Source organism: Rhineura floridana, chromosome 13 (assembly GCF_030035675.1).
Source record: "Rhineura floridana isolate rRhiFlo1 chromosome 13, rRhiFlo1.hap2, whole genome shotgun sequence".
In the NCBI taxonomy this organism is placed as follows: Eukaryota; Metazoa; Chordata; class Lepidosauria; order Squamata; family Rhineuridae; genus Rhineura; species Rhineura floridana.
Genome location: NC_084492.1, coordinates 36,508,221 through 36,532,822, shown reverse-complemented (window position 1 = coordinate 36,532,822; position 24,602 = coordinate 36,508,221). Strand labels below are relative to the sequence as shown.

At 49.5% G+C, this 24,602-nt stretch overlaps 1 protein-coding gene across 8 annotated transcripts in view; it reads left to right on the top strand.

Annotated features, from left to right (window-relative positions):
- Positions 1-24,602, top strand: part of GSE1 (Gse1 coiled-coil protein) — a 428,843-nt gene that overhangs the window by 349,587 nt on the left and 54,654 nt on the right. For 6 of the 8 annotated variants that reach the window (XM_061594424.1, XM_061594423.1, XM_061594426.1 and 3 more), the window contains one exon: positions 18,488-18,706. The exons of 1 other annotated variant lie outside the window; for it this stretch is intronic. In XM_061594424.1, coding sequence (XP_061450408.1) covers positions 18,488-18,706 — 219 coding nt within the window. Of the gene's footprint in view, positions 1-3,483; positions 3,558-18,487; positions 18,707-24,602 lie in introns of those variants that run through there. One more of the 8 variants, XM_061594429.1, reaches the window with a different exon arrangement.

Below are 24,602 nucleotides of genomic sequence, written 5' to 3'. Positions count from 1 at the left end.
TTGCCTTGCCGCCTGCCTGTTCCGATTTATTCCATTTCCCCCCTCCCGCTTCCAAACACACTTGCAAATGCACCCACCACCAGACATGGCAGACAGACGGGTTCTGCTTTTGCTGCTCTGGGCATCTTCTCTTGCCAGAAACCCGCCAGCATCATCAGCAACAGATGGGGAGCGGATGGCAGGTTCCCAGCTCCCGGTTCCCCGCTGAGGGCAAAGGCACGGGGCTCGTGTGGCGCCTGCCACGGCGGCCACGCCAGGCAAGTGCTGACACCCTCGGGGGCTTCTCGGAGGCCCAGCTGTCGGGGGGTGTCTTGGGGAGGCACACACCTACGCCGGGTGAAGGGATGTCAAGGCAGCTAGCTGCCAGCGGCTCAGAGAGCGAGTGGCCCATGGCGGATGAGCTCCGAGAGTCAGGTTTTCTCATTTGCACGTCTGCATCTGGCAGACCCACAACAATCCTGGTTGCGTGTTTAGCAGCTCAGGATCCCAGGAGCTGTTCAGTCTACTGGAATTCTGTCACATCCTTTAGGGAAGAGCCGTAGTAGCTCAAGGGCAGAGCATCTGTTTTTCATGCAGCAGGTCCTTGGTTCAGCCCCCACTGGCATCTCCAGGTAGGACTGGGAATGTCCCCTGCCTGGAGTGGCATTGCCAGTCAGTGTAGGCAACACTGAGCTAGATAATCCCAGTGGCCTGATTCAGTATAAGGCAGCTTTTTATTTTATTTATCTATTTATTTATTGCACTTGTATAGCGCCCCATAGCCGAAGCTCTCTGGGCGGTTTACAGCAATCAAAAACATTAAAACAAATATACAATTTAAAACACATATTTTAAAAACAATTTAAAACACAATTTTAAAATTTAAAACAATATAAAAACAATTTAAAACACTAGCTAAAATGCCTGGGCGAAGAGAAAAGTCTTGACCTGGCACCGAAAAGATAACAGTGTTGGCGCCAGGTGCACCTCATCAGGGAGATCATCCCATAATTTGGGGGCCACCACTGAGAAGGCCCTCTCCCTTGTTGCCACCCTCCAAGCTTCCCTTGGAGTAGGCACCCGGAGGAGGGCCTTTGATCTTGAACGTAGTGTACAGGTGGGTTCGTATCGGGAGAGGTGTTCCATCAGGTATTGTGGTCCCAAGCCGTGTAAGGCTTTATAGGTCAAAACCAGCACCTTGAATTGAGCTCGGAAACTTACAGGCAGCCAATGCAAATATGTTCCTGCAGCTCCCAGACAGCTTGTATAGGAGAACATCCCAGTAGACTAGTGCTTTTGATCTTCTCCTTGTGCATTTTCCCTAAATTGGTATGGCTGTGAACACCTGGATTCCCCCCTCAGCTCCCTCACACCTACCCTGGGAGCACAGGAAGCGAGTGCCAGGTTTCCTGGGCTGGGTTGTGTTTCACACCAAGAGGTTTTCCTTTTGGGTGCCCCCCACCCACCTTTTGCAATATGCTTGAGCAATCGCCTACACCTGCTCCTTCCTTGGCAAAAGGCATCTTCTCACCGAGAGAACTTCATGCACACTGCCCTGACAAACCGTGCAAATGAGTTCGCTGATGCTGGAGCCCACTGTGGTCCTTGAAACGTGTGTGTGCGTGCGCTCTGCTCTGTGTAATAAAAGGGAAGCTCGCCTTGTGCAAAAGTCAGGCCAAGGCAATAGCAGAAAGCGGCATGTGAGACCCCAGAGTCCTGACCTAAGTGTTCTAGGCCCTTTTCCGGATAGAGGCCTAGCTGGTAAGATCTTCCAGTCTGCACCGAGAGACATCATAGCTTGGTTAAAGTGCCTGACACAATTACGCCTTGCTGTTGAGTTCCTTTAAGATTCCTAGCTGGGGTGTTGTTGACCTACATCACGGGGGTGGGGAGAGAGAGATAGTATTGCTACCTTGTATGTGTGTGTGTAATATACATTTCCACATGTGGTGTGATCTTTCTAGCAAATGAACTCACTTCATAATCTTTCCTTCTGCTGTAGACTATTTCTTGCTTCACCTCTGCTGCTTAAGTGCTGTAGGGAAAAGGCGACTTTTGCACTCAATATTTGTGGTGTAGTGGTCAAGGTGTTGCACTACGACCTGGGAGACCAGGGTTCGAATCCCCACACAGCCATGAAGCTCACTGGGTGACCTTGGGCCAGTCACTGCCTCTCAGCCTCTTGAAAACCCTATTCATAGGGTCACCATGAGTTGGGATTGACTTGAAGGCAGTCCATACATACATTTGTGTAAACTGCCTTGTATTTTACATATTTTTGTAAGTCACTTTGAGGCATCTTTGCAAAAAGCGATGAACTAAGCAATTTAAAAAATAAACAAATTTCACTGTGTGAATGCCAGTTGAGAATTGTATTGTTCTCCACCAATGTTGTTATTTTTGTGCGCATGTTTTAATTGGCTTTGAAAACCTGCTTGAGGAAGGTTTCTGTGCGACCAACAACTTCATTTTCTAGACATCACTTAGTCTTTCTGTTGCTCTGTGAGACATCTACAGTCTTGGGTTTAAATCCCCATTAAGGTCTGCTCCAGATGACCTGATTAGTGAGCATTCATCCTGATTTGCTTGCACATCACCTTTGAGGAGGTGAGACTGTGACTGGTCTTTATTGAGCTTTCATTCTGATTTGTTTTTAACCTCCCTACAAATGTTAAATGAATATCTACCTCGTCTAGCTCATATCTTGAAGCTGGAAGGGTTCAAATACCTCTGGGATTGGCAAGGGCATGAAACCAGCAAAAGGAAATCCACTTTGGGGTTTTGATAAGGGTGTAAGCGAAGAATAGCATACAGCGGTCATGAAGAGTTGCTTCCTGGGAAGGAACTCGAGCTCAGAGCTTTGAACCCAGAGGGTGCCAGACCCAGTCTGTTTTCATCTCCAGTTAAAAGGGCATCAGGTAGCAGAAACATCTCCCTCTTCCTGAGGCCCAGGAGATCCACTGCCAAATCAGAGAACAGGATAGTCGTGGGCTAGCTGAGCAAATTGTTTGGGCCTGGGGTAAGGCAGCTTTCTGCATTCCTGTATGTGTCCTGGGCCCCATCAGAAATGCAGCTTTGCATTCAGGGAGATAGGCTGCCAGCCTTTTAGAGGTCACGCTGAGCGCCATGTAAATTCAGCAAAATTGCAAGGTGACGAGAGCTTTCTGTCCTTGCTCCCGGCCTACAAAGTGGCAGGTGGAAGTTGTTTGCCCAGACTTGCACATCACCACTGTAGAAAGCTTCCTCTGTTGTGCTTCTGCCTGTTGAGCAGCCTTTCGGGGACCAGGTAGCCTTCCAGAAAGTAGAGAAAGAAAGAAAGCCGGTGATCAGTTCTGATTGCTGCAAGGAAGTGTCGCCTTTTATTGTTGTTAACCAGGGCTGTCAGTGCAGAAAAGAACAAGAGTGGGCGGGCAGAATGGAATCATCTGGCAACCGGGGTGTGTCTTGCAGCATCAGCAGGTGGTTTTTGGCAGGAAACAGGAGCAGGAAGCCCTGCCCCTTTCTGTGGCAGGCCCGTCTGTGCCAAAGCAGCAAGTGTTTGAGAGGTGCCGGAGAATGATTCTGATGCCTTTTGAAAGGTGAGTTTGAACGGAAAAGCCTCCTTTTGATTTTGCCAGATCAGATGCCTCTCCCCTTCCCCCCACCCCGCCACGCCACCTCCCTCTTCGGGAGCCCAAGGACTTCCTTTTCATTTTGCAAAACATCTCGTCTCTGCCGCAAACAAACACGCTCAGGAAACCGTGCTGATCCCACACAGTGCTTGAGCCCTTTAAAAACACAAACAACAAGGCAGTGGTCAGCATGTTCAAGAGGGGAAGGTGGGCAGAAGGTAGGTTGGGATCTGCTGGTAGATCTCCAGTTGACTTGCAGCAAAGGTTTCTGAGTCCCCAGTAGCTGAACAACAAATCAACTTTTTCCCAGCTAAATTAAGCTGCTGAAATGAAGGAAGCTCACCAGGAGGGGGCTTTGGTGTCAAAGGGAACATGAACTGTGCTCGGTTCTGATACTGAAAGCACATTCTTAGGGCTCATCCAGATGCCTACAAAATGTGTGACACGCCCGCTATGTGTGTTCATTATTTTGCGGTCATCCAAATGACGTCTCGCGCTGTTACGGGTTAAATCCACTCCTTGCAATACTGGCAAAAATGCGATTTGCTGTTTAAAATCGGGAATCATCCGCTGTTGATTGGGAAAGAGCGAACTAAAAGGCAAAGTGAGGACTATGGACTATCAGATGACAAACCGAATATGGAAACCGTGGATTATCCCGCTTCGTTTGGATAAGCCCTTAGGCTCAAAATGTGCTCAGAGGTTCATTAATTCTGTCTGTCTTTAGCACCTAGTTCTGGTTGATAGATCTTGAGGGTATGTGGAATCTAGTAAAAAATAAAGGAGATCCAGCAAGCCTCAAGTCTGCCCACACTTGCGGTATGTGTGTTCAGAAGACACCTTTCGTGGCTGAACTTGGCTTGATGCTGAAAGTAGGCTTCAGGGCATGGTAGAAATACTGTTTGGGGGGTGGGGTGAGGTGGAGAGAGGAGAGGAACATTGTAGGGCTGGATAGGACAGGTAGTATTGCCCATAATTCCATGCATTTGGGTAGTTGTACTAGAGGAGGAAGAAAAATGGGAAATATGTTAGCAAAAGGAACACATTCAACACTTGTGTAAAACCATAACCACAAGAACTAAACAGCAGTTGCACCACTGAAATATGACATCAAAGTGAGATTTTCCACCTGGGAACTGTCAAATGCAAAGGGAATCGCTGCCATGTATACCAGATTTGAGCAATGCATCCTATTCTTACAGTGCTGTTATGCTCACCTACACAGACATTTACATGCTTAAAACTGTTATTAGTATACTGCCAAAGCTTCCTGTGACTGTATGGGGGACATTGTTTTTATCATATTTTTGTTTTTGTTTTTAATGTTGCTGTAAGTCGCTTGGAGAACTTCGGGTATTGAGTGACAAATAAATATAATATAGTAATAACAATCATGTAATTAGTTTGCTAGAAATATTCACCAGCCCAGCAACTCTTTCCTCTGCATTGTGCCAGGTTGCACTGTCACTTTTTAGTTTTCTCTTTTGGTGAGAAACCTGCAGGACGGGTGGAATCCTGGGGTTTGATCAAAGTGAGAGGGGCTGTCTGCAGGATGAGATGTCTTGGTGGGGCTTGATTGGTTCTGGAGTCGTTCTGGGTCAGTCTCGACAAGCTCTGGAAATGTTTCTGAAATAATAATCTGGTCAAACTGAGAAGCCCTAACAGAACAAAGAGCTCTCAGCCTTGGGCAGAAAAGCACCTCTCTCTCTCTCTCTCTGTGTGTGTGTGTGTGTTTTGTTGTGCATGTTACAGAAGGAAGGTTGAGGGTAGGGTGTGGTTTTCCTGGAAATGCATTAGTTTGCATTTCGGTTGCGGGCAATTTAATGAAGAGGCTGCAACTGTTAGGCCCCAAACAAAGGGCAGGAGATGAGGAAGTTGAACCTAATTGACCCATTGGAGAGGACTGTGGAGGATCTCTTGGGGCATCTCCAGAGAGCAGAACAAGCCTCAGTGCTGGCCCCACAGTCATCACCACTTGTGAGCGTGGACTGACTAGGACAGAAGGGACACTGCAGGCATTATGGACCGCGGATAGTCGGGTTTTTGTTTTTTTGTAACGGGCACCTGTCTCTCCTTTCGAAATCTCTACACAGATGCAACTTTTTATAGGAGGGTGGAAATCACTGGAACAGGGTAACCTTTCCCAAACCAGTAGCGCTTGCTAGATCAAGGCACAGTGGCCACTTGGCTCCTCTTCATGCTTTGGGGTATCTTAGTGCATTTTCCAACATTCAGATAACTGTGCTTCAACCTGGATGGCTGGATAGCTCAGCTCTAAGGTCCAGTAAGCAACCTTTGCAAGACCTTAGAACCGAGCTTTCAGCCAGCTCATGTGGAACAAAACTTTGCAGCGCTGCTATGCCCTTATTACCTAGCTGCAAGACAACAGAACAGGAGGTGGGGGGGGCAGAATATATTCCTGACACCTTGAGTGTGTACACTGTAGAACAGGTAGCAATGCTGATGGTGGAGCTGGACAAAGGAATTGAGCAGACATGGGCTGAAAGTTGTTCAGCCTCTGCACGCTGTGGCAGCTTAACATTCAGAGGTTCTTAAGAGCACAAGCCAAAGGGAGGAAAAACTGGTTGGCCACCTTGAGGACAGGATGCTGCCTGGACTAAATAGACTGTTGTCCTGGTCCAGCAGGACTCCTCTTATGTTCTTAAGCAGGACCTCATCTGCCCATTGCCATACCAGAGCTGGCACCTGTGGGTGAAGGTGTGCTTTCAGATGTGCCCACCTGAGACGGCCCGGGCTATTCTTCTGGTACTGGCAAGTCTGGGAAAGTGTCTTGCAGATCTTTTGCCTGTTGCAGCAGGCCACACTCTTTTTATTTATCAAGATTCTGCATGGTTGCCCACCTGGATCTCTGAATGCTCTGCTGCCATGGCATGGGTGGTTGGGGCTGGGCTAACTTTAGAAGCGCCTCCTCAACAACATGAACAGTTAACATAAATAAGTATGAGGAACTCTGACTTAGCAAGTTGCAAGTTGAGCAGGCCCATTTGAAGTGGGAAACCAGCCCAGCCAATGTATCCATGGCTCATCCCCTTCCTATTTGGCAAGGCTGCCTTCTGTCCGTCCACCTGCGGCTGCCTTTTGACCCGCAGGAGTGTCCGGGACTCACCAGGGAAGGTTTTGGATGTCCCTTGCAGATGGCTAGGGGAGGGGGCAGTCCAGGTCAAATCCTCCTTCCTGATCTGTAACCAGACACTCAGGCTTGACTATCAGCTCTCCTGGAAGAAAGGCAGGGCAGAAAATAAAGATGTTCTGGTAAATCTCAGAACATGATGCGAGTATGATCTGTTCGGGGCTGATTTTAGACCATCTCACCTGGGGGAAAGTTGTTGGATCCACTGGCTTTCTGGTGTTTGGAGATGTGGCTGTTTAAGTTGCCATGAAGGCATTGCATTGCTGATTTGAATTTGTAGTGTTTGGTGGTGATGGTTGATGAAGAGTTTTGTGTAACACAGAAGCTTCTGTACTGACTCCTGTTAAAGAGGCTGTTATCTATATCTCTCACACCAAGTGCAAGGTAGCTGTATCTTTTTAAATAATTGTATGTAGGTGGAGTTTACTAACAGTTCACGACTACATTGAGCCTAGGTGTGATGGAACCATCCATTTCTGTATGGCTTATGCTGCAGTTTCCGTGTTGATAAACTAGTGCTTTGATTCTTTGCTGAGTAGAGGTGCCTGTCCCACAGTCCTTTGCGTGAAGCAAGGAGAAATAGAAAAGGCCACTCTAGACAAACATTTCTGTCAGAGAGGACAGAATTAGCTCCAATAACCCAGAATCATCAGCACTGTCTCTACTATAGTTTCCCGTGCAGCGCTCAAATTGTAGATTTTCCACTGGTAATCCAACACTACGCTCCTGTTGGTCCAACCCTACTGAGGTAGAGACATTTCCTATGATAAAACCAGCCGTAAAACCATAATGAACTCTAATCAGCTGTGGAACACGAGAAGCAGAATATGAATGAAAGTATCACTGAGGATGTGCAGGGCGCTTTCCCCTTCCCCACTAAGTAACCCTTGTTCCCCTGTGCCAAGGATGAGGGGGCAGGATTTGTAGGTGAACGAGTGTTGCTTCTAGGTAGACATCATGTCTGCCCTCTCTTTTATGAATTATTCACTGCCTTGGGATCTTAGCTGTAAAAAAGCATGTCTATAAAACACACACTCCTCTCTCTGTCTCTCAAAATCATTGCCTAACTCCCAGTCCCCGAGCCTCAGCTGATCTCCATGCATTCTTCCTGGGTGGCTTAATTGAATGGGCATGATTCGATTAGCCCACAGAGCACTCTCACCACGCTGCCTTTTTGGAGGTGGGTGTCTCTCTGGCAGATTAATTGAATTCTGTTCCTTGGGAGGCAAGAGGGGGTGAGCTTGTTCATGCCTGATCAGGAGGAGGGACAAAGGGAGAGCAAGCCCTACAGCCTCCAGCAGTTAAGTGTTGTTCCACCCTGAGATAACATTGCAGGGGAATAGAGCTGCTGTTATTAGAGGAGGGGTGAGAGGAGAGAGGCCAGGCTAACAGGAGAAAAGAAGGGAGATTGGCAAGCTGGCATTCAGAGAGCAGGAAGGGCTGCCTGCAAAGCTGGTCCTTGGCTGACTGACGGAAAAGATGTGCAACAGGGAAGTGGGGGCTCTGCTGGCCCCAGAGAACGAATGAGAGCAAAACTAGGTAAGATGGTGTCTTTTAGAATCAGGTGCCTCAGCAGTGTGAAAGTAGGCAAGCTTTTGTGTCACACCAAACTCTTCACCTGTATGTGCAGATTTCATAGACTGACAACTCAGCTGGGCTATAAACTAAAGTGTCTACCTCAAGGAAAAATGGACTGACATCTGGGACCTTTGTGAATTACGGTCTCATTAGAAGCCATATCCCAAATGTTGTTGCCTGAGTCTGGCACTACAGATCTCTTCCCCTCCTTCAAAAACGCCTGTGTCTGACGCGTTCCATCTGCTTCCGTCTGCTCACCTTTTTAAATTCCCCTTCTCCTGGGTCCCCAGCTGTGCTCCTCCCCTCCCTTCCACGGGCATCTTAGAACACGTTGCTGCTTGCACACCACAGCCGCTTCTCCAAGCGCGCCAGAACAATTTCTGCACCTGGAGGACTTCTGAGGTGGAGACGGCTTATCTGATGGAAGAGCTTGTTCTGGATCGTTGCGATATCTGCAGGGGAGAGAAAGGTCCTGCTTGATTTTCTGAAAAGAAAAAGCAGCAGCTCTCTTCTTAGGTTAAAAGGGGTTGGTGACTTCCCCCCCTTTTACTTCCTTGGGTGCAGCTGCTTCTGGGGCAGAACGCAGCAGCAGTATAACAGCCGCATGGTGGAGGAGAAAAAGGGAATCTCACTAGCAAATGAGGGGCCTTTATCTGAGAGCTGTTTTTGACACCTTTTGGCCTGAACCGTGTATGGGTGGAAACTAAGTAGCCAAACTGGTTCCTGGCTTTGTTGCAACAGGGTTTTGGGGAACAAGCGGATATGTGCCCTGATGTGGTCTTGGGTGGACGTATCTTCAAAACCTGCTTTGAGCTGAGGTTTTTGCCTGAGGCAGGGACTCACTGATGGGAAAGAAGCCATCTCAGAGACTTTTGCCTGACTTGTAAATAGACCGCAAGAATTGCATAGTCAGGCACTCCATTTAAGAAATGCTGTGAGGAACGGATTCACAGATTATGAAACACTGGCAACATCAAAATCAGGACAAATCCTCAGGGTCTGGGGATTCCCAAAATAGGGGATCTAAAATTTCACAGACAGGTCAGAAATGAGGAATTCTTTTTTGAAGGGAAATAGATGTGGCTGGGTGAGCATTAGGATTCCCAGCAGTGGGTATTCAGCGGGAGACTGTCTCCAGCAGTGGAGGCACAACATTGCCATCATGGCTGGCAGCTACCAATAGCCTTATCGGCCCACATTGCTTTTTTTAAAAAAAATGTTTTTACCCTCTTCCTGGACGTTTTACCCCACAGTACTTCTTATCCCTGGTGATTCTAGAGGGAGCCTGGGGTGGGGTCACAGGTGATTTCCAGTTCCCTCCAACATATAGTGTGCTGTTTTACTGATTTTTCTTTTGTGTTTTTTAATTGCTGTGTTTTAATTCTATAGATTGTTTAATTACATTTTAATTATAACTTTCTGGGTGTTTTACGCCTATGTTTTTAATTGGATTTGTTTTAATTTTTGTAAGCTGTCTTTCAAGTCCCGGTTCTGGGGGAAAGGCGGGATATAAATAAATAACATATAAGTTTGCACTGCCTACTTTAAATCTGTTTCAACCTGTTTGACTGCTGTGGTGTCCAGCCCTGGGAACGGTAGTTCTGTGCAAGGGCTGAGTCTTTTTCTACCAAGGAATTCTCAGATCTCTTATTAAACTACAATCTCCAGGGTAGAAGCTGAGAATTAACTCCTGCCAAACAGACCATCTCAGACCAGTTTTAAGTGTTTGCAGTGTATATGGCCTCTGGAAAGGTGCTGCAGGTTCCCCTTGTCTTTCTCAAGCTCTTCCTCCAAATGGTGAGTGAACCTTCTGCAAGAAGAGGTTGTACCCATCCCTTTTCTCTCTGCTATTCTCCTTGGGCAGAAGGTTCAGCATCCGGACTGGGGAAAATGCAGACAGCAGCAGAGAGAGTGAATGTATTATGAGGTGTCCCAGGCCACAGGGATCAGCTGAGCATCATGTGCTGTTCTCTGTGTGAGCTGCTCCTTCCTTGTATGTATGGGAGCATGCACAGAGAGCGTCAAGGGACTGGGAAACTGCTCAGAGTCTCCCGGGGAATGCCAGAGACATGTCTTCACAGGGACAAAAGAGAGACCCTGGCTGCCCATGGCTCAGGGGCGTCCCATATTTGTTCACAAACATTTCTTTCTCCAGTAATGAAAAATTACCGAGAAGGGGTGATTAGGGGATTCGGGCCTGCAGCTGAATTGGGGGGGTCCTGCTGAGCTCTGCTTTCCAAGGTATAATTATCCCAAAGGGGGTTGTCAAGGGGAAAGGAGGGCTGGATTTGGCGCTTGAACAGGGACCTGCAGAAAATTCATCGGAGCTATTAACTGGTAATTACAGAGCACCAAAGTAGCAGGCCCAGAGCCTGGTGTCTGCAAAGAGCTGGAGATGAAAGGCAGCGGTAATTACGGAATCTGCAGGAGGCCGGCAGAGCACTGATAAGTAATGCTTCTTGAGCCGTTTATTGGGCATTGGGGAGGGGGGCAGGGGACACAGACACCATATTTAATGGAGCAGAAGAAGCTTGCTTTTTCCATGCACATTTTCAGAAGATAAGTAGGTTGACATCAGAGCAACTGACCTAGGATGCTGATTGGATGGATAAGGAGGCCAAAATCAACAGACGGGCCTCTTTGAATAGGAAAACTGGGCCTGGTTTTAGGAAAGTGGGGGGGGGCTGTGCGAGAGAGAGAAAGGGCCCACAAATATGTACACTTGGGTTTCATAGTTGTTGGGAAAGTGTGTGGACTTGCAAGATCTTATCCCCATTTTAAAGAGACAGGGCACTGGGCTAAGCTCACCTTACACGGGCACACCCCTGCAGCATCAGCACCTGTGGATCGGCATGCATGGGGGCTCATGGTGCCAGTGGGATGCGCACGCAGGAAGCTCCTGTCAGCGCACCTGCAGGAGAAATTTGCAGCCTGCTATATTTGCACTAAGCTGGAAATGAAGGGGTCACTTGCTGGGGGCAGAAAGATGCAGCTCCAGAGATTCCTATGCTGGCCTCATACTTTTAGCCAGCGCCACACCCTAGCTGCAGATTCTTGTAACTGGGAGCGTGAGACATCTCTGTCTGCCCAGGACACAGCAAAATAGGCAGCACAGTTTCTTCTTCATCATCCATGTAGATAAAATGCTTGGTGACTTAAAGATGAATCCAGCTTCTTTTTGTAAAGGATGCTAGTGTAGACCGCTGACCTCTGTGCCCTGATTGCTCAGGCAAAGAGAGTAGGGACTGCTCTAGCCAAGTAGGCTTGAATGTCTTGGCCTTTTGCCCTGGAAGCTCTTCCCTAGAGTCCCAGATGTGTACTTAAAATGGGTAGGGAGCTAGTTGTGGTCACTCAGAGAGGAGTGAAGAGCAATCTGTACATGCTCAAAGGCATATAGTTCTATATGCTCTGTTGATTTTTTTTAAATGGTTGCAGCTAAAGCCTGTTTGCAGATATTATGTTCAAATATTGTTTTACGCAAGGGTCTGATTTTTGGCTACAATCTCCTCTGAAGAGCTGTGTAGGAACTGACTCTGTTTCCAGACATCCCCCTGCTTTCCTTGTCTGGTGACAGGGCAAGAGAACCACCTCCTGGCTCCAGTCTTTCCAAGCTGCAATTGAAATTAATTTACATGAGCCTGATCATGTAGGCAAGAGCCCTGTCAGTGGCCAAGAGTGCCCAACTTAATTGAGGCGTGTATAATAAGGGCAGAAGGGGAGGGGTGAGGGTCAAGTTCAGTGTCTCCCAGAGTTGTGGTAGGGGAGGGAGAGGTGACAGGGGTGGCAGCAAAGTTTAATCAACACTTAAGGGCCCCCTCCTGTTCCATTGGCGGATCTGGCCAGGGGATTGCCTCTCCTTCCAGATAGAACCCATGTGTTTCTGCAGAGCCTCTAAGGACCTGGCCACCGTGGGATGGGAGGGTTTGTTTACTTGCTTATTTATATTAATATGGGCACACTTGGGGGGGAATTGGATTGCTCCTTTCCAAATTTACCACATCATTGCTAAAGTCCCTTGCCGTGTGGGTCTGGATCAACAACAACCCTGCAGTGTAGAGAGCAGAAAATCTGCAGGGGGGGTTGCTTTGCAGGCATGCATAAAACAAATTCTGAGGTAACAGAGCTGAGGAAAGATTGAATGGATGACCTGCCTGCGTTAGTGCAAGTCAAGCATTTCTGCATAGATTTGCTTATTTTGCATAATTGTTCCACTCCTGGTAGTCACGGGGAAAGGAGGGAGGCTGCGCAGGAGTCTGAATTCCCATCCACCCACAAACACAGGAAATCCTGCAGGCATTACACCTGCGAACCTGGAAGTCTTGGGGCCTAGAAACTTGATTAAAAACAACAACTTGTAAGGTGTGATTGTCAGGATGTTGAGTTCTGTACTTTATAACAACGTTGTGCTTTTGCGGCAATTACAGGTTGCGCAAAGCCCTGAGTTGCTGAATGAGGGAGATGGATGTTGGAAGCCTCTTACCCTCTTGCAGCCTTCGCCAACCTGGCACCCTCCGGAAATGTTGTGCGACAACTCCCATCAGTCCCAGCCAACTCACACCTGTCTTTTTCATGTGACCGTTTTCGGGGGGGGTTGCCTGAAAGCAGGGAAGGCTGTTCTGTCAGGGTGAATGGGGCACTGCCCCACCAACATCAATCTGCGCTCAGCCAGTTGCCTTCTTACTTCCGGACTTGGCCCTGCCTGTCATCTTGGGCACCAGCCACCACTGCCAGGAGGAGAATCCCCCTCACTTTCACTTTGGAATATAGGGACATGGGAAGCTGCCTTATACGGGGTCAGACCACTGGCCCGTCTAGCTCAGTACACTGTCTACACTGACGGGCAGTAGCTCTCCAGGGTTTCACGCAGGAGTCTTTTCCCCAGCCCAGCCTGGGGACTGATCCTGGGACCTTCTGCAAGCAAGACAGGTGCTCTACCATTGAGCTGCAGCCCTTGCCCAAGTGTCTGTGTGAAAGGTCTCCCCGTTTGTAAACATTTCTGCATCCTGGGAAAACTCTGGGAAGCCAGCACCTTTGGGGAGGCATGGTGGTTTGCAGTTTTGTGGCTGGATTGAGGTGAGGGCTCATTTTGAAAAAAGACCATTTTACCGTTGGAAAGGCCACCCTGCAGCGACCCAGTTGCACAGATCTTTGGTGCTGTCATTTTGAGGGTTTGCTCCATTTGCTTTGGGATGTGAACTTTAAGATACCCTTTTCCGCCCCTCCCCGCCCCTATCTTCCCGCTGTGTTTCGAGACCCTCCCACCCCTCGCCCTGCAACGCAAGCTGAGGAGCGATGCTAATTTTAGCCATGCTAATGAAGCTGCTCATTTGAAATTCTATTTTAAGTGACCCGACATCAGCAGTGCCTCTTTTTCAAAGGCAGGAGCCTGTGACGGCTTTCACATTGGGCGGGGGGGGGGAGACGGCAGGATGGTGAAGAGCATCACAAGGGATAGTTTGCTTGTCGAATAGTGCCAGGGAGGGAGACGGGAGGAGGAGGAGGAGGAGGAGGGTCTCTGCCTAGGAGATCCCAAGCGCCCACCTTCTGGGTACCCCAAGTCTGAAGCTGCATGTGGGCATTCAGAAGGTGAGGGCTTTGCCAAGGGGAGGGAAAGTGTTTGACTGGTGGGAGCAAACCTTGAAATCTGGAGAGTGGAGGGCACTGTATATTTAGAGGTGTGCTGGGCAGGGTTTGGGGGAGAGAGGAGCCCACTGCATTGTGCTGGGATGTGGGGTGAGAGCCAGACCAGGCAGAGTGGCCTTTCTTAGGCAGCTACGGTTGCCTCTGACCCCATTTAAAATTGAGGGAGGGGGCGGAGAGGGGGCTGTCATCCGGTTTGAAGGCCCATTTTGAAAGGGCTCTTTTAGGGACTCCTGCAGTCGGAAGGCTCATGTGCTTCGGCCCCCTCTCCCGCCCACCCTGGCATCCCTCCAGCTTCACAACTGACCAGGACCAACTCTGGCTGAGCAGTCCTTGCAGAGAAGCCTCCCTCCTTTCCATGGTCTGATTCCTCCCTTTTTAACTCTTTGAAGCAAGGGAGAAATGGGGGTGTCTTTTCCCAGTCGTTAGTAGCTCTGTATATGTCTGTGTTGGGAGTTCCCGAGAGAGTTCCTTCCAGCGACCCAAAGAGTCTTTTCTGTTCCTTCTCCTGCCCCCAAGAGGCATAGTCCTTGGGGGTTGGGGGTTGCAAGCCAAAGTCAGCACTGGAGAGAGGTGGCAGGGAGAGGGGAGAGAGAGAGAGTGGCTTTCCTGCAACCCATCCCTTCAACCCATCCCTTCAGCTACACATCCATACCACTCGTGCTACTTCCTGCCAACTCCTTGTAGCCTCAAGGGTTCCGCTCAGTAGTCTGCTGCTTGCGCTTTGCCAGAGCAGAGGACGTGGAAGGGATCAGCCTTCCGGATCAATGCAACCTTGGCTGCATTCGATAGATAGAGGACCTGCACTGGGTCCAGGCAGATTTGTGTGTTGCCGATCATCGGAGGGGAGGACGCCTTCCCTCTGACCGGCTGCTGGCCTGGAGATGACAGCTTGCTGGCTGCAGGCGGTTGCTACTTGGTTGGATGGTGGGGCTGCTTTCATGCAAAGGCAGCTGGAGAGCTCCATATTAAAATGGCGATGCATCTGAGATCTATCAGAGGCACACCCAGGCCTGTGTATACTCCAAGGCATCCTTTAAAAAGAAAAAAAATCACAGTGGATCACCACAGATTGTGCAAATGTGTCTCTCTAGCTGATATTGCACAAATGTCTTCTATTTCCAAAAAGGCATTATTAATTTTCATGCATTCACCCCTTTCATTAGCCGCCCTCTCTGAGATTTTACCAGTACTGCCTGTGTCTTCAGCCTGTTCACTAAGTCCATGAGGGCTAGAAACTTTATTTTAAAGAATGCTGAGATGTTGTGGTGCGCTAAATTTTGTGGCGAGTACTCACTTTTGCACTTCTGCGTTACAGTTGTAGACACATGAAATGATCACAGCTGCAGCCTCCGCTGCCATCTTTTTCTTTGCCCCGAATAGCTTTCCCTCCATTCCAGCAGGACCCACTTTCCCAGCTGTGTTCACAGTTCCTGTATCTCTGCAGATTGAAATTCCTTTCATCGAAGTGTTTGGCTAGGCAAGAGCATGAGAGGACAGGCCTGGTCTCCAAATGCATGGATGCATAGACACGTCCACACAGACTTGAACACAAAGGCCATGGATGCACACACAGAGTCAATTTCTTTACCTGCAATTTCTGTTCATTTTGCTGGATGGCCCAAGAGCCAAACTGTAACCACTAGTCTGAGGATAAATAATCATGGAGCATTTTGTTTTTAGGGCTGTGGTTCACTGACGGTGTCTCCTCAGAAGGGCTGTAGCTCAGTGGCAGAGCATGTTCCTTGCATAAGGTCCCAGGTTTAATCCCCGGCATCTCCAGATAGAACTGGGAGAGACTCCTGCCCGTCAGTGTAGACGATATACTGAGCTAGATGGGCCAGAGATCTGACTCAGTGTAAGGCGGCCTCCTACTTTCCTAAGTGATCCTGCAACTGTGCTGGTCCACTCAACAGATCAACAGGAAGTGTGGTGTCAGAGCAAGTGGCCGCACAATCCTTTTGAGCACCCCCCCCATGGCTCCTCCCGTTCACTTACTTTAGCCTGACCACGCTGGGTGGCATCATGCAGGGACACCTTTCTTAGATGTACCACAGCGAAGCTTCCTGAGCCAAGTGGCATGCTCTCTGAATCCCTTAACACCCTGCAGAAATTACGCCCTCAAGCCAGCCTCTGTTCATTCCAACTTCTCCTTCTACTCTGTATAAACAGATGGGGAAGCGGTGAGCTACCCTCAGGCCCAGACTGTGTCAAAGCTTTGATTTCCTGAACGCAGTTCTTTGCAGGAAACGGCGGGGTGTGTGCGCCTGTAGACGCCTGCGCTGTGGTGGCCTTTGATTTATGTCTTCTGGGTTTCTCCCACCCACCCTCCTTCCTGGTTCTTTGGGGATGTGTTTTCTGAAAAGGTTCAGGGCTTTATGTGCAGGCAGATTGTTCTTGACATTTCGCCACTCCTGCGGATGGCGGAAAGACTCTCTTGCCTCGGGCTGAGATCCTGCAAACAGGCCCTTTTCAAGCTCAGACCTTTTTCTTCTTGGTTTCCCCTCCCCTCAATCTGGTGGGGAGCGGAGCTCTGTCCCTCTGTCCAAACCAAGCTCAGGAGCCAAAGAGGCAGATATTGCAAGCTTCCATCGTCTTGTCATTTTCTCTTTGGGGATGTAGCCACTGAGATGTGGCTTGTCCCTTGAGTCCTGTCCCAGGCACCCTTTCTCACTACTGAGAGATGCTGCAGGGCCTAGCAGACCGTGAGACAAGCATCAGTGGGTCTAGGGTGGGGTGAGCGGGAGGTCCATGCCTGGCCTACAAGTGCTGCACTCAAGCCAATATTCTTGTATGCAGGCCTGGGATTGGCATTGTCCCTCTGCGCCTCCAACTGGAGCAGGCCTGGACCACCACCTAGATCAGACTTTGCCAAACTGGTACCCTCCAGATGTTTTGTGCTGGCTGGGGCTGATGGGAGTTGTAGTCCAAAGCCTCTGGAGAGCACCTGAACAGACTTTAAAGGGACAATGGCATAGTTCCTGGCTGTCTGAATCTACCCCAGGGGTGGGCAGGGGATAGATCTCCATGCAGTTTGCTTTAGATTGGAAAGGATTTCTGACATTGGACGTTTAACAATAACAGCAACAAAATGACTCCAGCCGCTGCCCCAAATTCCTGCTGAAACGGAAAGGTTGGGGTAACCAGATTGGATTTTTGTTTGTGTGTGGAAGGACTGTGTGAGCTCAGGTCAGTTCTGATAGTCTGGCACAAATTCCTGGGCTCAGAATTGTCTTTTTTGCTCCGGTCGGTGGATCTCCAGAGGCTGTAGCTCAAGGGCAGAGCATCTGCCTTGCACACAGTCGCTCCCAGGTTCAGTCCCTGGCATCTCCAGGTGAGGCTCAAAGAGACTCCCACCTGAAACCCCGGAAGCTGCTTCCAGTGCTGAACCAGACGGACCGGTGGCCTGACCTGGTATAAGGCAGCTTGCTATGTAAAGATAGTTAAAAAAAAGTTGTAGTAAAAGAGAGAGAGAGAGAGAGACCAGGTGAACTCCTGCGATTAGCAACAGACAAGTGCTTTGTTGAGCAGAACAGCTGCATCATTTCTTGTGCATCCTGCTTTACCTTGTCCCAGAGGGGGATCTCTCTCCCCTCAGTGCTCTCTTTGCTTATACTGCAATGTTTGAGTACGTATGATAGCACTGTAGCCTGCAGTTGTGAAGCCGGTCCAAGGTGGGTTAGGGTAGGGGTTCCCAAACTGTGGTTCGTGGGCCACCAGTGGTCCACTAGGTTCCTTCACAGAGTGTCTATAAAAATGCAATTAAAAATAGTACAGCATCAAGCACAGGGCATTACAATTGCTACAGCATGCAGAAAAAGTATTAAGTGATTCGCCAAGACCCTCCGCAATTTTTGAGTGCTCCATGGGGGGAAATGTTGGGGAACCACTGGGTTAAGGTGATGTTCTGCCCTGCAATTGGCCCTGCAAACGGACGGGTGAGTTGAGCGTCTTGCAATTTGAATCCCAAGTGCAAGGTCAAGGGTGTGCTGCTGTGATACTCCTTCCAGTAGGGTGCAAAGCAAAGGCAGAGATGTGCTCATGAAAGAGCATAGCTGAGCACCCAGTGTCATCTGCCCCTATTTTATAACAGTAATAATTGAACACATTTTCGCCTTGACAGGGTAGGAGACAATATGCTACCCTAGATGTCATGAGGATGTGAACACAACTCTTGGATTTCCTTCCTGGCTCCTCATCCCCCCACCCCCGAGTCTCTGTCCACCTCCCTTCTGTTTTTCACCTAAATGAGGGTTACGAATCTTCCCCTTTTTTGAGCTGCAAGACTTTGCCCTTGGAAGCCCACCCCCACCACTTCCAGGCAGGTAGATGCAAAGGGCTCTGGGTAACCATCATCGCCACCTCTCCTGCGCTCCTCTCCACCCCCTCGCTTTGGTCTGGTCCTGCCCTGGCTGTTGACCCGTGCATGTCTCTTCAGTGCCAGGTTTGACTCTCTCTGGGATGATGTGACTGACACCTTCTCTCCCAGTGACATGGATTCTTTTTTTCCCCCCCTTCATTGTTTCAGGCATGAGCCATGAGCCAAAGTCACCTTCTCTAGGAATGCTTTCAACAGCGACCCGGACTACTGCCACCGTCAGCCCCCTGACCCCTTCTCCTCTCAATGGCTCCATTGTGCCCAGTGGCAGCCCGGCAGCCAACAGCACTTTGTCCGTCCAGTCAGCGCCCTCTTCCAGCTTTGCCGCCGCCCTGCGCAAGCTTGCCAAACAAGCCGAGGAACCCAGAGGTAAGAGCAAGAGAGGGTGTGCGTGGCCCCTTGACCTGGACGTAATGGGGAGCCAGTGGGGGGACCCGGAAGCATCAGAGAGCCAGCAAGGGGGCACTGAGGAAGGATGCTTTTTGCAGAGGTGGGGAGGGATCCCGCACCCCGAGTTCAATAATTCAGCACCTCGAGGGATCTGGCCCAAGCTACTCTAGTGTCTCCCTCACATGCCCTGATTCCCCCCCACCCCCGGTTCTCTGTCCTTCATTACTCTTCTCAGCCCCCTAGTTCTCCCCATTTGAAAAAGAAATGCTTTATGTTGCTTGCATTTAAAAATGAATTGCAAAACATGCAGTGCACTTGAGATAGAATGGAAATGGACTGCCTTCAAGTTGATCCCAACTTATGGCGACCCTATGAATAGGGTTTTCATGGTAAGTGGTATTCAGAGGGGGTTTACCATTGCCTCCTTCTGAGGCTGAGAGGCAGTGACTGGCCCAAGGTCACCCAGTGAGCTCCATGGCCGTGGGGGGATTCAAACCCTGGTCTCCCAGGTCCAGCACTCTAACCACTATGCCACACTGGCTCATTTCACAGATGTATCCAGAGGAATACAAAGCTGCATGTTGTGTTTTAAAAGAGAGGAAGACAAAAGGAAGAGGCAAAAAGATAGCGGTGCTCACATTTGATAAGGGGCCTTTTTTGTGAGGTGTCTCTTCCCCCCCCCCAAAAAAAACCCCCACCAGATTCTATAAACTCTGAGCACTTCTGCAGATTTAACCTCGTCGCCTTCCACTAAAACTCAAGTGCTTTCCATAAACCACAGCTGGTTTGGCATTTTTATGCAGCGCAGAGTGTTGCCACTGTGTCACGCGTAAAAATGACCTACCTAGAAGGTCATATGCTAGGTGATGGTCAAGGCAGCAAAAGATGCCAAAGTGGTCAAGCAGGACCAGGCAGAGAGAGAGAGAGAGAGTGTGTGTGTGTCCAGTGGCAACAAGGGAGAATGAACTGGGTCTTACTGGATAGGCTTGAAGGATGAAAGTGCAACAGATGAAGAAGGAGGCCCGCCCAGCCATCAAGTTGTGTGACTCCACTTCATTGGCTGTGGAAGGTTTGACACGCTTCTTCTCAAGGTCTCTCATCTCTGATTGCACATGGAGGCGTCCCCTCCCGCCTGCATCCTGTCCCATAATCTGTTGCTCTTTTGTGCCGGCTGCCTTAGTTGCTCCATGCAAAAGCTTTGTTAAACCAAGCACATTGGACTTCCCGCCCCCAGCTCGCCTGTGTCTGTAGTCTCCCATAGGAGGAAAGGGAGGGGAGTGTCCTGCTTGGAGACCCATGGGGTAGGCTTTTAGCACAGCCTGGTGTCTCCTTTTTTTGGAGATGGAGTCAGGAAGAGCTGAATGGTGCCCTTCCTGCAGAACCTTCAGCATCTGGCTCTGGGAGAAAGTCCAAAGATTCAGGAGGCCTGAATGCTCAGTTCCTCAGCACTAGGAGTCGCCTGAAGTGTGACTTGTTTTTGCAGAGGGCAAAGCGGGGCACAGAGCGAGCCATGTGGGCCTGGTGTTTCTCAAGCGCTAAGCCTCCTGGGTAATGGCCCAGTAGCTCATGCGGCCAGCCGGCTTTTCTCTGCGCTCAGCCCTTTGACACCCCACCTTCCTCTTCCCGCTACAGCTCTCGTTTTATTTTTAGCCGTTGGATTTTGTTCTCTTTTTCCCCCCCTGCCGCTTGACAGGCTAATGTCTTTCCTCAGCGTTGTGTCTCGAGGGGGCAGTTTAAAAATTCAATTCAGACAGAGTAATCCAAATGCCATATCATTTGCCATACCCCGAGAGAAAGTCTGGAGCGAGAGCAAGCGCAGGAAAGAATCCGTCCTTTCCACCGCAACACACACACACAAATAGGCCTCCTCGCTGCTGCCATGCTTCATTGAAATTTTATTTTTCCTAAGGCTCGTAAATGTGTTCTTTCACCATCCAAAGCTCCCCCGCTAAATAACAAAGTCAGTGGCTGCTGAGTGCCAATATGGCAAAATGCACATCTGAATATTTTTCTCTTTAATGGGATATTTAACGGGGAGCCTGGCTGAAGGCAGGTGCCTTGAAGCCAGGAGGAGGAGGTGGAGGCAGGAATTAGCAGAGCAGCAGAGGGAGGCCTGGTTGTAGCAAGTGGGGGGGCGGAGAGAGAGAGAAGAGGAGGAGGAAGAGGAGGCTTTTTTCTAGCACAGCCAGGAACAGCATAGCACATCAAGCTCTGGGCTGTATTTCCGTTTTGTTTAAATGATTGCCTACCTTGAATCTGTGAGCCCCCAACAGCAAAGGTCTTCAGTTCTCCACCAGCAAGCCATGCTGACTGGGGCTGATGCAAACTGTCGTCAGACACATTTGGTGGGCAGCAGGTTGGCAAAGCTTGGTCTACCTCCAGTCCTTTCTTATCACTTTCATCTTTTTAACTGAAGGGGGAACTGTACTCCATGTTAGTTCCATTTTTATTATTTGTTTGTTTGCTTATTTACTAATTTTATATCCCACCCTTCCTCCTAAAAGGAGCCCAGGACAATAAACAAAAACATTAAAAATGCACCAAAACATCTTAAAAATGAGAGACTAAGCATATTAAAACAAAACATGTTTAAAAACATAATAGAGCAAAGCATCTTTATATATATATATATATATATATATATATATATATATATATATATATATATATATTTAAAAATAGCTTTGAAAACATATTTAAAAGCAATTCCAACACAGATGCATACTGGGATAAGGTCTCCACTTAAAAGGCTTGTTGAAAGAGGAAGGTCTTCAGTAGGCGCCAAAACGATAACAGAGACGGCCCCTGTCTGACATTTAAGGGGAGGGAATTCCAAAGGGCAGGTACCACAACACTAAAGGTCCGCTACTAAAGGTTCTGCTGCGAAAAGGCCCATTGAAATTAGGTCTGTTCATTGCAGTGGGTTCTCTCCAAGTAGACCTTAGCTGAATAGAACCCAGGATGGCAGAAACTGAACTCAGAAACTTCTGCATGTAAAGGAGGTGCTGAGCTGTTATCCTTCCCAAAAGTTTGAGCCAGTATCTGATTTTCAGGAGATGCAAACTTAAGATGCAGTTTATGTATCCCTTAGCACAGCCTTTCTCAACCTTGGGGTCTCCAGATGTTGCTGGACTACAACTCCCATCAGCCCCAGCCAGCACAGCCAGTGGTTAGGAATCGTGAGAACTGTAGTCCAGGAACATCTGGGGACCCAAAGGTTGGGAAAGGCTGCAGTCTCTTTAATAGCCCTGTTGTGCTCACAGAGAGGCAAAAAGACAGATTTTGCTTCCTCTTTTCGGAGCGTAGATATGGACGAAGAAAATGCTAGAGAACAAGGATGGCCCTCCGCGTCCCACATTCTGGTTCCCAATGTTGATTGATCCGAAGTAACTTCCAGGCCTCGTTCAGCACGGTTGCATTTAGGATTAGTTGCCCTCTTGGTCTTCCCGAAAGCTAGACGGGGCTCCAGGAAGATCACCTGCAACCTGTGGGGTTGCCTTGGAGAACAAGAGGGTCCCGCGGGGGCCTTGGTTGCCTGCAGCTCTTGCTAGGTGGAAGCATTGGGCTGGGCCCAGAGCCTTGGGATCAGGCTGCTCCATTAAGGTGAATGGGCCCTTGCCCCACCAGCCTCAGTCTGCTGCCCTGAGCCAGGCCTTCTGGTTTTCAACTGTTGCCCCTTGTAGAATTCAGCAGGGCGGAGGAGGATGGGGAGAAAACTAGGATGAGTTGCCTTTGCCTCCCCCTGCTGTTGGCCTCCCTGCCTTCCGCCCTGCCAGCCCCAAATGGGCAGTAGCCAACACTGCTTAAAGCTCCCGTTGCTGACAGGTGGCTTCTCCCAGGCAGGAAAGGAAGAAGCGAGTGATTCTTTGTCACTCTGTAAGGACCGCTGCTGGCCTCTGCGACGCCAGCAGCTGTGCGCTCTCCCCTTCCTTCCTCACCGCCAGCAGCTGTGCGCTCTCCCCTTCCATCCTCACTTTGGCATTACGCGTTGGGCAAGCGGTGCTGCCTGGGGAAGCTGACCCCCTCCCCGGCCTTGTCATGGGCCCGCTGCATGCCAGCCACTTGCCACACAGGGTTTTGGAGACTTGTTTTGGCACCCAAGCGGGTCGCGTTAGCTGCCTTGTGATATCGCTGCGTCTGTTCCTTTTCAGAAAGTGCTCTCTTTAAACAGAGGTTTCATTGTACCCAGCAATTATCTAAATTGCAGCAGAGGAAAGTGAGTCAATTAAGGCTGGCTCCACGGCATTGCTTGGTGCTTGCGTGCAGGTGGGCAAATTTGTCGTCCCAAGGTGGGCGGATAGCTGTGTTCGCGGTTCAGAGAATAACCTGGAAGCTTCCAGGAACTGAATGCACCCTTTGGAGTCTCCTGATTGCCAGCTAGAGAGGCATGTGCTCCTGCCAGACTTGCAGTGGGGGTGGGGGTGGGGGAGGGAGGAAACACTTCAAAGCAAGTAGCAGCTAATCTCTCGCATTCCAGGTCACAAGCTTTACTGGGAGACCCGCAAACTCTAGTTTGCAAATCCTTCCCACTCACCCCAGCTGTGGAGGGAGGTGTGTGTTCGTGTGCGTGCTGAGTATAATTTACTCATAGGTGAAAGATGCACTCTGCACATGCTTTCACCGTGGCTTTGCATGCTTCAGGGCGCCTGGTTTTCAGCGCTAGAAAAGAGGAAGGAGTGCCGGTTGGGAAGAGAGAGGGCTGTAAAGATGAAGCGTGCTTTGAGCTCAGAGTGGGTGAAACAGGCCATTCTAATCAGGCACGACAATGCTCTGAGCAAAGAGGCAAGGTGGGCTTAACAGAGGTAGAGAATGTGTTATTGTGGTTGAAATTACCCGTCTTTTCTGCAGAGAGTGTTAATCACTGAAGTAGTCAATCTGGATGATGGGAACAGCCTCCCTCTCCCTTCCCCTCCACCCAAAGGGGAAATCAATTTGTGAAGCTCTATAGCTTAGAAGATGCCTCACCCTTCCATTTCCCCCTCTTCATTCTTCTCTCCTGCGACATTCGAAAGCGACTTTAGTGGATTTTTGACATTGATTTCCCGATGGTTGAATCTTCTCTCCAGCTCTGGTTCCTCTTTGCAAATGCAGCCAGGTTCCCCACCCCTCTGCAAGCTATACAATATACAAATATTTGTCCCAGCGAAATGCAGACAGTAATGAAAAGCGGCAACTGTTTCTTTCTTGATTCTGGTTTTAACGGCTCCATCACTTAACTGGTGCTGTTCTTTTTACAAATCTCTTTTTCCATCTTTCCTGCTGGCTTTTGGAGGGGCTTCATAAGAGATTGTGAATATTGGGCAGCACTTAGGGAGAGCAGGTAAGAGTGGAGTGTCCAAAGAGCGTGGAGGCGTGCGTGGGGCAGAGCCACGAATTTCCCCCTTCCTGCCCCCGTCAGCAGCATCTCTGCAGCTTACCTGAACAGAGCTTGGGGAGGCGACGGCAAAGCGGCGGTGAGGTCAGGGATGTCCAGCTGCACAGGTGGAGCCAATCTGTTCCCACTGGTGTGTCCACACAGCCCAACCCTCATCCCTGCCCTGCTTCATCCAGGTAAGCGGCAGCAACACCAGTGATGGCAGGGCAGCTCCACAGCACTGCCCCCCCCAGCCGCTACTGGTGTGGGGCTGCTTTGCATCTAGTTTCCAGGCCCAATTCAAAGTGTTGCTTTTGACCTATAAAGCCTTCTTCATCTGAGGTCCTTCTCCCTATGCCCCCTCCAGGGGAGGTGTGGAAGGCGGCAACATGAGAACGGCCTTCTCAGTGGTGGCTCCCCATTTTGTGGAGTGCTCTCCCCAGGGAGGTGCACCTGGCACCATCACCATCTGTTGTTAGGCACCAGGCAAATGCATTTTTAGTCACCCAGGCTTTGGAAGCT